Source organism: Aethalodelphis obliquidens, unplaced genomic scaffold (assembly GCF_003676395.1).
Source record: "Aethalodelphis obliquidens isolate GAN/ISIS:26980383/991018 unplaced genomic scaffold, ASM367639v1 scaffold31, whole genome shotgun sequence".
In the NCBI taxonomy this organism is placed as follows: Eukaryota; Metazoa; Chordata; class Mammalia; order Artiodactyla; family Delphinidae; genus Aethalodelphis; species Aethalodelphis obliquidens.
In genome coordinates this window covers 3,310,828-3,323,630 of record NW_020837975.1, presented here as the reverse complement: position 1 = coordinate 3,323,630, position 12,803 = coordinate 3,310,828, and the positions used below count along the sequence as shown (strand labels likewise).

Here is a 12,803-nt window from a genome sequence, read left to right as displayed (position 1 = left end):
CCCAGGAGATACTTTTTTTGGCGACAATTATTTAACATTCAAAAGCTATTACCTCATGTTTATTTACTGTGATAAATATGCTGACTTACCTGTACAAATTTGCCTAAGTTGCTTTAAAGTGGTTTTGCTTTATGTTTCCTTAATTCATAAGTATCCCTAAAATTCTCTTGAACCTTAGAGGATATTTGTTTAAGTCAGATTATAAGTATACTCCAGTGCACATATTCTGAGGAAAATAACATCACCTTTAGAAAGATCTTTAACTTGAAAACTTTAAGGCACGAAGGGGAAAAAATAAAAGGATTTCTGAGCCCATATATTCATTGATATTGAGAACTCACTGGGCAATTTTTTAATGTAGCAAAGATGTATGCAGTTGTGAAGATACCTAAAAGGAGACTAGAACACTACTTCTATTGACCAAGCTAGCCTTAATGTGGCCCTCAGCTTGACTAAACTTTAGCGGCCTTCCTCCCAAGTCTACACCCCTGATTTCCCTTTTCCTACAGCATTTACTTTAGAAAACTGAAAATCAACCATAAATTCTTTATCTGCCCCTTTGAGATGTAAATCTTTTTAAAAGCTTCTTGCCAGTTTTACAACCCAGGTCTTTCTCCAGGACCTGAGAGCCATCCCGTTGAAATGGAACCATTAAGGAAACAGCACCCCAAAACCCATTAAGGAAACAGAGGAGATGACCCTAACTTGGACAGGTGCCAAGTAGCAAACACAGATGGTCTAACCTTGAGGAAGACGTTTGCCATGCTCAGGAATAACCCCATTTGCTCCTCCCATTGATCAATCTCCCCTTAAAGTCCTCCAGTACTTTTCTCCCAGCTCACCCAGCCCTCAGGAGGCCTCCCTCCCCCTGTTTCAGCTGTGTGGAGTTGAGCCTCTCTCCCCTATTACAACAGTGTTGAGTAAAGTCTTCCCTGCCTGTTGAATTTCGCCCAGTGCAATGTTACATTGACCCTATAATCCCAGTACTGGAGATGACTAAGCTTTCAGTACTCACAGGCTTACCATCTTGACCAGGTTGTCCAGGGTATCCAGGGTTCCCAGGCTGTCCAGGGTCACCCTAGAGAGGAAAAAAAGTTCTCAGTCCAAAACAACCAACCACACTGATTCAGCCAGAGTCCATCAAGGTTCAAAGCCAATTCCATTATTTGCAGCTTTTTGTATATTGAAAAACAAACAAAAAATAAACAAACAAAGATGGAAATCCCAAAATAGGGTTAGAAAAATGCTATCATATCTACCTTAAAAATTAAAGGCTTTTTATTATGTAAAACTTTCAGGGATTTAATTCTGTGAGCACAACAGGTATAACAAGGAAAGTACTTTTCACTGATGTAAAACATCAGTATTTATAGCAAGAGACATTTTTAGAATTCTGAACAAACTGTGCAATGTCAGAACAACTATGGTTTCAACGACAGTAGTATTTCACTGAGAAATCTATAGATTTAATTCTATTCTAGATGTTACACTACAGATATCCATGACCTATGATATAATAATTCAATTGATAATTATTTTTTAATATGATATCACTTACAGGTGGAATCTAAAATATGACACCAATGAACTTATCTATGAAACAGGAACAGACTCACAGATATAGATAGAGGACAGACTTGTGGTTGCCAAGGGGAACGGGGGTGGGGGAGGGATGGATTGGGAGTTCGGAATTAGCAGGAGCAAACTATTAGATATAGAATGGATAAACGATAAGGTCCTACTGTATAGCACAGGGAACTGTATTCAATATCCTGTGATAAACCATAATGGAAAAGACTATGAATAAGAATGTGTATATATGTGTGTGTGTGTGTGTGTGTGTGTGTGTGTGTGTGTGTGTGTATATATATGTTTCATTGAATCAGTTTGCTGTATAGCAGTAATTAACACAAAATTATAAATCAGCTATACTTCAATAAAAAACAAAAATAATTTCTACCTTAAAAAAAAGTATTTTTTTTAAAAAACAGCCCATAGGCTATGTGATCTTCCATGTGGGACTCAAGTTTACAGCTGCACAACAGTTATTTCTTTCAGTCCAGTCAGTGTGTCTCTGCCTATATTTATAATCTCATTTTAACATAATGATAAACTTCTAGATTTGAATATTTTCATGAAAGTGAGGCCCAAGCCAAAGAACTCTGCACAACCCCCAGAGTCCCTGAGTACATTTCACACCTAAAAAAGGACCTTTGTCCTAACAAACCAGAGACCTTCAAGGAACATTATTCCATACAGCCTGGCAACGAGCCCAGGCCCAACAGTCGGTACTGACCAATCAGATGGTCACCACCCATGAAAAAGGGCAATGAAAACAACATTTTTTGTGAAGTGAGGGTGTTTTATAATTTAATTCTAAGAAATACTTCAAAACATAATATGAGGGAATTCCCTGGTGGTCCAGTGGTTAGGATTCTGTGCTTTCACTGCCGAGGGTGCAGGTTCGATCCCTGGTCGGGGAACTAAGATCCCACAAGCTGAGGGGTGTAGCCAAAATAATAATAATAATAGTAGTAGTAATAATGATAATATCATATCCATGTATTATGGAGTCCATGAGGTCCACATGCGGTATCTCCCCTAAAAACATCACGTCTCGGCCATCAGTATTGGTAAACTACCGCAGACAGACAACTGATTTCAATTCAGTGCTTCATAGCTACATCAAGTAATCATTCACACATACCACAGTGATTATACATTAACTAAACACCAGTGCTAAGGGTACTTGCACAGAGCCAAATACGCTGATCTGAAATTCTACTTCAGGTTACTGGCGAGGGAGGTTTGTTCCTGAAACAGGAAAAATGGAAAGAACTGTGTGAACTCTATCAAGGAACCAAGGAAGAAAGGATGGGTTTTTCACCTACGATTGCCCAAGAGGTTTAGCTTGTGGAAAGGCTAAGAAGAAGGGAAATGCCATTTTTAAAAGAGATCAAAAAAGAATAGCTGTAAATCCAGGGAGAAAAATAGCACAGGAACATGTAATTTCTTGCTGAAGAGGTACAATTTGTAATTCTAATCCAAAGACACCCAGTGTCAGCTGAACATTAAGGGAGCAGCATTCCTGTTCTCTAGGGGTTTTTTTTGTTTTTTGTTTTTTTTTGCGGTACGCGGGCCTCTCACTGTTGTGGCCTCTCCCGTTGCGGAGCACAGGCTCCAGACGCGCAGGCTCAGCGGCCATGGCTCACGGGCCCAGCCGCTCTACAGCATGTGGGATCCTCCCGGACCGGGGCACGAACCCGTGTCCCCTGCATCGGCAGGCGGACTCTCAACTACTGTGCCACCAGGGAAGCCCCTAGGGTGTTAGATTGTTTTCTTCTTATTTTGAGAGGTTCCACACTAATCTCTGGCCTCCCTGCCATTTTTATTTAACTATGTTCAGATTGGCCTCACTGCCTTTCAACAGATTCGATCTTTTTTTTAACTTCTGGGAAGACTCTTCCTTTTCCATTTGAGTTAATATAACAAAATTTCCAATCACTGCACCTTCCTTGTTACTGCATTTTCTCCTGATGTCTTTTTCTACTGAAATGCTACAGCAGCTCCCATATCATTGATCATTTATTCATAACAAGAGTTTTCTCAAAATTTTCCCTTGATGGGTCTTCATTTATCATTTGGATTGAGACTCCTTGAAAACATGGTCAATATTTTCTCCTTTTTTGGACAATGCTGGGTACCAAGTAGAAGTTCAGTAACTATTTGCTGACTATTTCCAATCAGATCCAATCTCCTGTTAATGACCTCTTTACTTGCAGAATATTAATTATCAGCAAAATCTAGGACATCAAAAGGATCTGAGAGGCTTTAACTTCTACAATGATGAGGCTGAAATAAAACTTTGGCATGAGAAGAAACGGGATTTGTGTTTTTATGCTGCATAAAAGTACAAAATATACTTAACAATAATATTTTAAATGAATCAAAACTAAGTTTCCAAGGGAAAAAAATCATCCACAAGATAAATCCAGTGTGACTTCTTAAGGCACAGGTCAACAGCCCCAAGATGGAAAATACTCTCTTTTGCAGGTTCTATTATTTCTAGTAGGTTTTACTGGTTATTTTGACTATTGCCCTACTGGTTTATTTGCAAAAACTCGGGTAGGTTTGCTGTTGTTGGAAGAATAAAGTAAAACCCTAACTGATTTTCGAAGAGAAGCCCAATTAGAATAAAAATTCAATTTTATTACTGTAATAAAACCAACTTTTACTGACTATTTATTATATGCTAAGCACTGCTCTAAGAGATTTACATGCATTAAATTACTTAATCCTCACAATAACCCCATGAAGCAGGTAATTTTACTGCTCCCATTTTACATATAAGAAAACTGAGACCCAGGAAGGTTAGGTAACTTGCCCAAGGTCACAAAGCAGCAGTAGAGATGGGAACTCAGTCAATTCAGCTCCAGACTCCATGCTCCTAAACACTGCTCTCTCTGCCCACATCAAAATGCATACACTGATCAGAACCCAACCCAGGGAGAGCTAGCAAATTTAACACGGAAAAAATTTTCCAAATACATCAAATTAGACATATGACCTATAATTATATAACTGTGGCTAAATTCTCAATCTGCTTTCTTCTAATTTAGTTGAAACATTTGCAATTGAAAAAAATAAGTATTCAGTTGAAAAGCAATTCTTACTTATGATGAATTGATTTTGTGCCACAGGATTTCTGAGTTGCTGACAGGAATGGAAACATCATGGACTAAGTTAAAACATCCCTGCACATGGCCTTGCAAGTGTGCAAATATGAATAATTAAAGTGAGAAACAGTAAAGCTTTCAAAAGTAAGCTAATATTTTAAGTTGCTCACCTAAAACAAATATCTCCTAGGTCCAAATCCCATGTTTTCAAGCTCTCTTCTCAAAATGCTTGTGCCTTCAGACTAACTACTGGCCTCCACAAAAGTATCTGACCTAAGACCTATTCCTTTCTCCAAAACCAACCTCTCCCCTCCCTCAAAACTCAAACATTCTCTTCAGCTAGAAGGAATCCATTTAGTTTGGGAAAATTAACATAAAAATGTGAATGCCCAAAGGCTCCTGAAATTTTCCAAAGGCTTTTGTATTTTAGACAGAGGCTACTTTGATAATCCAAAGGAGTCTCTAATCAGAAGAATTATCAGAGTGAAACAAAGGGCATCAATATAGTTGTAGAAAGAATGGTATTTCAGAGAAAATAAGTTATTAAGAAATTGCTCCTTGCTAAAAAAAAGGGAAAAAAAGGCTTTCTTTCCACTTCTGCACTCATAGATCTAACATTTAAGATTAGATCAAATGTGGGGAGTTTGTCCCCATAAATGTTCCTCCAGCTATGAAGTGGGAGAAGAAGCTGCCATTTGCATGGATAGGTCTTTTGGAAGGGAGCTGTTTGTAAATTGGGGATTGCCTGGATCTTTCACATAGAACAAAGGTATTCCATATAGGTTAATCAGGAGGAGGGGTGAACCTTATTTTTTCAATGATTTCATAAATTTTTACATAAAAAATATATTATTATTAAGCACTGTGCTAGACAGTGGAATTCCAAAGGAGAATTTAGTTTGTATTAACCTTGTTGTGAAGTGTTTGCATATAAAAATCATTCCCAGAGAGTCATTAATTTAATCACTCCCTTTGACATTAAGGACACAGAATAAATAAGCCAGCATACAGGGGCTCACAGCCCCATGACAAATATATTTTTCTATGCATATTAAATAGTTATAATGCCATGAAAAGTCCAAGTATGGGATACCTTAGTTAATTTAACCTGGTTTTGCAATAGGCATGTCATATTTGTTGGAAATTGAGAGAACTTGAAGCAGATGACCGACTTTATCTTAGAATAAGCACTTACCCACCTATCCACACACAAACTTCTCCTCTGTTTCAGTTTCATGACCAAACTCTCAGCTCCGAGAACCCAATTTCTGGCTAATGGGAAGACTAGATTCTCCTGCACAGGTAAGTCTGCTTGATGGAAATCTGTAAAACTTTCCAGAGAGCATCTCACAAAAACAGCCAATACGTCTCAGTTGGATCTATAGTAAAATCCATTCATCTGTTTTAGTTCTGATTCTGTTGAACTAATTAAAACTCTATCAATTTCCTGGGCCAGAAATTCTCTAAAGGAAGAACAACTCAGGGTGTTGCTAGGGATTCTGTTTTTCACATGCAGGTCTCCAATGTGGGTAAGGAACCACCTCCAGGGGAAAGAGCCCTAAAAGGATGGAAGAGTGTGTGTGTGTCCTGTCCTCCTGCCAGATTTTCTGAAGAAAATGGAAAGCAGATTAAGAAGGCACGCCAACTTGAAGATCTGTGGAAAACTGCAATTTCACTTAAAGTAGTAGGTGGCAGTGGGGCTAGATGATGACTAAGAAAAGAGAATGAAAATGAGGAACACATGAAACTTGGAAATACTGAAAATCAGAGGCTTTCCCAGATAAGACAAAGGGTGTGCTAAAAATTTGCTATAGAAACATACAGGCATAAAAATTGGTGTCACTTCAAGATGCCTAATGGATCACTAATGATGAATCAGGAAACATGAGAGGCATCAGGTGCCCCACACCTGGAAGTGGACAGCCCCTTAGAGTCTCTGGGGGTGGCCTAAGGGGCTGGAAGGCCCTCTGGGCTTAGAGAAATCAGATGTCATAGGACTCTGATCTCTTGCAGATCAAATCATTTCTATGTATAACAACCCAAGTTGAATAAGCTGTATAACTATGTTTCAAAAGATAGTCTGCTGGTAGGTCACACCATGCTGCCTTGCAAGGTAATTTCTCCCAGAAACATCTTATAGGTATTTTTCCTTTGTATCAGGCATCCTAAATAACATGGTTACTTTAATAGAAGAACACTTGGATTAACCTTCCTAAAGGCAATCTAAAAATTGTTCACAATAGTAAATTGATTATAATGGAATGAAGTGAAGTTCCAAGCCAAACAGATTTACTTTGAATGAAGTATTGAATGTATTCTTTTATTTCTTATTTTTTAAGATTTGTTTTTTGATGTGGACCATTTTTTTTGGAAGTCTTTATTGAATTTGTTACAATATTGCTTCTGCTTTAGGTTTTTGGTTTTTTGGCCCCAAGGCATGTGGGATCTTAGCTCCCCGACCAGGGATCAAACCTACACCCCCATATTGGAAGGTGAAGTCTCAACCACTGCACCACCAGGGAAATCCCATTCTTTTAATTCTTAAATTGCATTTCTTTCTTGATTTTAACAGCTAGGTTTGAAGTAGGTTATGAACTATCAACTGAAAATAGATGGGGAAACATGCACAAAAGTTAGGAAGAATCCGACTCTCAGATTACCAGTCTAAAAACTGAAAATTTTTAGTTGTGATGATTAAAACTCTCAGAAAATTCCATCTAAATGAACATTACAACTCATTTAACAGAATTTATTATGGTCACTTCAAGTAACAGATGAGCAATACATGAAACATTCTTTCTGGCTAGGAAGTCATACTTGCTTTCAAGTTAGACATTATTTTTATCTAGATGATATTTTAAAATAATATTAAATAAACAAGATTTATCTATAGTGGACAAACCACTTGACATCTCAGTATCTTAGGCTATGTCTAAGTGATGCCACGATTAGTATCAACTTACTTTAAAAAATTTAGTCATTCATATTTATAATACAGAAACATATTCAGAGTATTTGTTATGTTAAAAAGTGACAAGTTATAAAATAGTATGCACATCATGGTTCCAATCATATACAAATGTGTACACAGTTGAATATATGTTTTCATATATATACACACACAAATAACACATATACACAGAAATAATATATATACAGATACACACACAAATAAATATGTAAATGTAACTGGGAGATATGCATGTATGAATATGACTAAAAGTAATTATTACATGATTAAGTAAAATAAATAAATCAATACACATGCACACACATATACACACTTGCCTCTCTTTTTAGAATTGGACATCAAACACAACATTCAAACCAACTTTAAATTTTTTACTTCATTTTTCTATCTGAAAATCATTTTGACAGAATAAGCATTTAGACATTTAAGAATTTAGAACGTATTTTAACAAATGACCTTTCTTCATTTTTTACCAGGTTGTAAGGAGGTATCATTCTTGGGATACAGTAGTGGTATTAGGGGAGAAAACAAACAGACAAACAAGCAAACAAATAACACTCCCTCACTTTATGTGGTATCAGTTTTAGGTTCAAAGGCAATTACAGATTAGAATCACTTTTTTAAAAAATCACTAAAATTCACATTTTAAACTATTCTAAGGTATTAGGCAGACATTTCGCAACAGAGTCAATGGTGATTAGGAATTTGGTGTCTACTCAGCTCTTATTTGTGTGTTTTATCAAAAGTAGCATGTTAGGTATTACTCACTTTGGGGCCTTGTAGTCCTGGTTTTCCTGGAGGACAAATACAGGGAGCTGCCGTTGAACCAACATCACTGGGACCATTGAAGCACTAAAAGACAAAAATGGAGATAAAGGCACATGGCAAGACACATACATATGTGCACATATGCCTGTATATGTCTATATGTGTGTGTGAAATGGTAAAGATATCTTATATTTACTGTCCAATTTTATTTAGTCCAATCCAATAAGAAATTCAGAATCACAAAAAAGCTATGAATACTAGATACATTCAAACTACATAAAAATGGGTTCTATTTATCTAACATACTTACAATTGTTGGAAGGAAGTTAGACAGTCCCACAATGCAAATACTACCTTAAGGAGAATAATAGTATCCAGGCCTACCTCACCGTTCTGAAAGAAAAACAACAACAAATGTGTTTTAAGACATGTTTCTAATTAAATGTCTAAATTATCTTCTTAATTTACAGATATTTCCTTGTCCAGGGTAGAGATAAATGAAGTATCAAAACCAGCAAGAGCTAAAACATTTGCTTGCAACGATACTAAAACATTACCTATTTATGTTATTCCCACATTTATAATAGGATAAAGGAAGGAAATTAGCAATGATGGAGAGTGTGCTTGGTATAACAGCCACACAAGAACAAAAATACCTCAATGTGGGGTTTATACGCTCTCTTGAACTTTCTGGGAATCACTTAAGAACCAGAGAAAAAGCCAAAACACATCTAAGCAAGTCGCAAACTGCATGCATTCAATTTTTTTTTTTTTTTTTTTGCGGTACGCGGGCCTCTCACTGTTGTGGCCTCTCCCGTTGCGGAGCACAGGCTCTGGACGCGCAGGCGCAGCAGCCATGGCTCACGGGCCCAGCAGCTCCGCGGCATGTGGGATCTTCCCGGACCGGGGCACAAACCCGTGTCCCCTGCATCGGCAGGCGGACTCTAAACCACTGCGCCACCAGGGAAGCGCGTGCATGCATTCAATTTTATGCAATTTACTTTAGAAAAGCTTCTTACTAAGCCATCTATTTCTTACTGAATGACACACAATTTTAAAATAGGTTAATAATCTTTCCAAACAATAACAGATTAGATCAGAAAATGAGAAGGTGGCAATGAAGATGAAAAGGGTAAACAAGCCTGAAAAAGTCATACCTGAGAGTGAGGAAGGAGCCATAAAAACACAGAAAAGTGGATGTGAGAACACAGAATCTACAATCTCACTTTATGCTTCTATTATATGCGGGGTCATAGTCATGGCATAACATCAATGGAGAAATAGCAATAAATCAAGTATGTACAATGGACTCTCAAAATGAAATAACTTCTTAATGCTTTTAGGAGAGATTTATATTCCAAGTTATAAGTATCTAAAATAAATATTATAGTGTTTAAACAACTACTTAAGTAGAAAATCCAGAATGAATCATTTCTAGAAGCTTCCATCTTTGATTTTATTACAGATCCTTCAAATGTGCTGCTCTATGTCCTCAAATTTTCAGACTATGGATCCATAATTTATTCAGTTTGATAGGAAATAAGAAAATGATGACAGCATGACTATACAAATGAAAAGAACTACGTAGGGTTCAAATATGACTGGAAATCCACATTGTCAAAAAGTTTTATGACATTTTACCTTATTTTCACTAGCAACAATATACTGTTTCTTGCCCAGGGAAAAGGGATTGATCTCTGTCGCACACACACACACACACACACACACACACACACTCACACACGTATATGATCAGACTCTATAACATTTTAGCTTATAATCTTTTTCTTCCTAACGCATTAATGAAAATAGCTAAATAAATAGAAATTTGCTTATATCCTAGAATTATAAGAAAATCCTACTTGGGTGGCAACAACAACAAAAAGAAAAATTTATACTCATTATGGTTTGAGAAAACGTGCTAGTAAACAGGAAAATGAATAATTTTCCATTCTTCAGAATTGTGCCACGTGAGGTATTTCACCCACACATTTAATAAAGTATAGAAATGTATTTTACTTACTGGACATTCAGACAACGAATTCTACGTTTTTCTAGAGCAGGTCTATCCCTGCTTCACTTGAGTAGTGGAACAATCAATCTGAGATGAGAAAATATTTCCCGTGGTCTTCCATTTACACTTGTACGCATTATAATTTTATTTCAATTATGAACCTCAAAATATGTTTTAATCAGTGTCATTTTATTTGCATTGACAATGAAGAAACAAATTAACTCTATATGTTAAATTAAAGCTCGTATATTATCTGCGTTTTATTTCTTGCTTTGAAAGTACTGAAGCAACACTTAGGAAAATATAATTCATCGTACTCACAAATCCAGGAATCTCACATGCTGTCTCCCGGTTGTTCTGCTCTGGGTCACAGTAGATTCGTAACTTTTGGACATCAAACTAGAAACATAAAACCAATCAAGTTAAAGTTGAGGCCCAAGCAAATTGTTTTATAAAAGCAATTCACATACACAGAAGCAGCCAGTGTAGTTAGCAATCATATAAAATATAGATCGAAACACTTAGCTTCGTTAACAATAAAAATACAATAAGCAATAAACATACAAAATTTAAATACTTAACATATAGTGTAAAGATGTGACGCAACAAAACTCCTAAGAAAAACTTCCCTAGCACCAAAAACAAACCTCTGACTTCTTTGGGAAACCCAGTGGAGCTTCTGTAGTATCCTTCTATTAAGAGCTCATCTAGACGGCATTTCCTAGACAACTTAAAAGCTTTCCCAGGCTTTCTGTGTTTACCCTACATCTCTTCACGTCCCTGATTGCACAGAGTCGGGTCAAGAAACCATCTTTAGTTTCAGAGATTTAGTTCTTGGCACGGAGTATTGTGTGATGAGTAAGCCCAGCACCTGTCACTATTTAAATATTTACTACAATTTGACGTGTAACATTAATACATAGAGACCATATGTGTAATCCTACATTTGAATATGACACAGTCTTCCCTTAATAGAAACAGAGTAGGAAAGACATACCTTTTCAAATAAAGGATTTTTCAAGAAATGGCTATCTTTTACATACACACTTCTCAACCTGCATACAGATATTCTAGTTTAAAGAGATACCAAAATAGTCACCGTTTTGTTTATGAAGAACACTGACATGCATTAATCTAATTTTATCCTCACAGCTGCAAAGAAATTTTTACAAGCCCCGATCACAGCTGTAATCCTTTCCCAAATTCATGATATATTCTATGCTTCTCCTGGGAAATATGAAATTGATGGTCCATAAGAACATAGATTCTACCCTGCACCTAGGGGAACAAATTTCTAAGAATTATTATATTGTTTGATTTTTCATTTTCATACACACACACAATTTCACTAATGAACTGACCACATTTTCATTAAGTCTCTTAAAGGAATTAAGTTAAATACAGTTAAATGGAATAAATACTATCACCAAAGCTCCATTTTATATAATACGAAAAGCAGATCATTTTTATCCACCTGAACGGTTTCTTCTTTCCCAGAGTATTTTCCAATTTGGGTTTGCCCACTGATGAACAGCCCTAAAACTGGATGTAAGGGCTTGTTTTCAATTTGTTGATCATCAATATACAGAGTTACATCTTGTTCGGTTACTAAGAGACGAATTTGATGCCAGCCTTCATCAAATAATGTCTGTAGGAAGAAAATACAGCAGATTCATAAATAGAGTTCCAAACAATCTTTTCATTTCTTTGTTGTCATCAAGTGTAAATCCATACCACCCAGATTGATCGTATCATATTCTAACTCACCCTGACCCAAGCTGGGTCTCAAAGGCCACCCAGCAATTATTTTAATCCCTAGCTGCATTTCCATTTCACATCTCAAAGTGGCTGTACCAAAGTATTTACTGAAACAACTCCCTCAAGGTCACAGATAAGTTCCTAATGTCCCAATCCAAGTGGCTTCTTTCATTCTCTCATTTTATTTACTTCATGGCAACTGTGGACCCTGTAACTAGTCCATCCGCATTGATGGTCTCAGCTTCCGTGATTCAAATCATCTTGATCACCTTCATTCCTTCTTCTACAACTGTCCATTCTCTATCTCTTTGAGGGTTCATTTTCCTCAACCTCCCTTTTAATGAGGGCATTCCCCACAGGTCGGTCCTTGACCTTTTCCATTCTCCCCTTGATGATCTCATTCATTCCAACAGTTCAGTTATAACTTTTATGGAATATCTCCCATATCCACATTGACATCCTGGACCTCTTTCTCACATATGGTACCTATAATTCTAACATTGGCTAGAATAATTTTGCCAGGAGTTTCACAATCATTCTGACACAGTATGTAACAAAATGAACTTGAACTATCCCCCAAACTTTCTTCCTCTCCCGATTTCCCTGGGATAATAGT

At 36.8% G+C, this 12,803-nt stretch overlaps 1 protein-coding gene across 2 annotated transcripts in view; it reads right to left on the bottom strand.

The window, feature by feature from the left end:
- The window catches only part of COL21A1 (collagen type XXI alpha 1 chain), a 186,122-nt gene that overhangs the window by 91,727 nt on the left and 81,592 nt on the right, over positions 1-12,803 (bottom strand). Inside the window, exons 6-10 of one of the 2 annotated variants that reach the window (XM_027126885.1) lie at positions 11,904-12,077; positions 10,751-10,828; positions 8,800-8,808; positions 8,416-8,499; positions 1,016-1,078 (exon numbers count right to left, since the gene is read on the bottom strand). In XM_027126885.1, coding sequence (XP_026982686.1) covers positions 1,016-1,078; positions 8,416-8,499; positions 8,800-8,808; positions 10,751-10,828; positions 11,904-12,077 — 408 coding nt within the window. Of the gene's footprint in view, positions 1-1,015; positions 1,079-8,415; positions 8,500-8,799; positions 8,809-10,750; positions 10,829-11,903; positions 12,078-12,803 lie in introns of those variants that run through there. The other variant, XM_027126886.1, reaches the window with a different exon arrangement.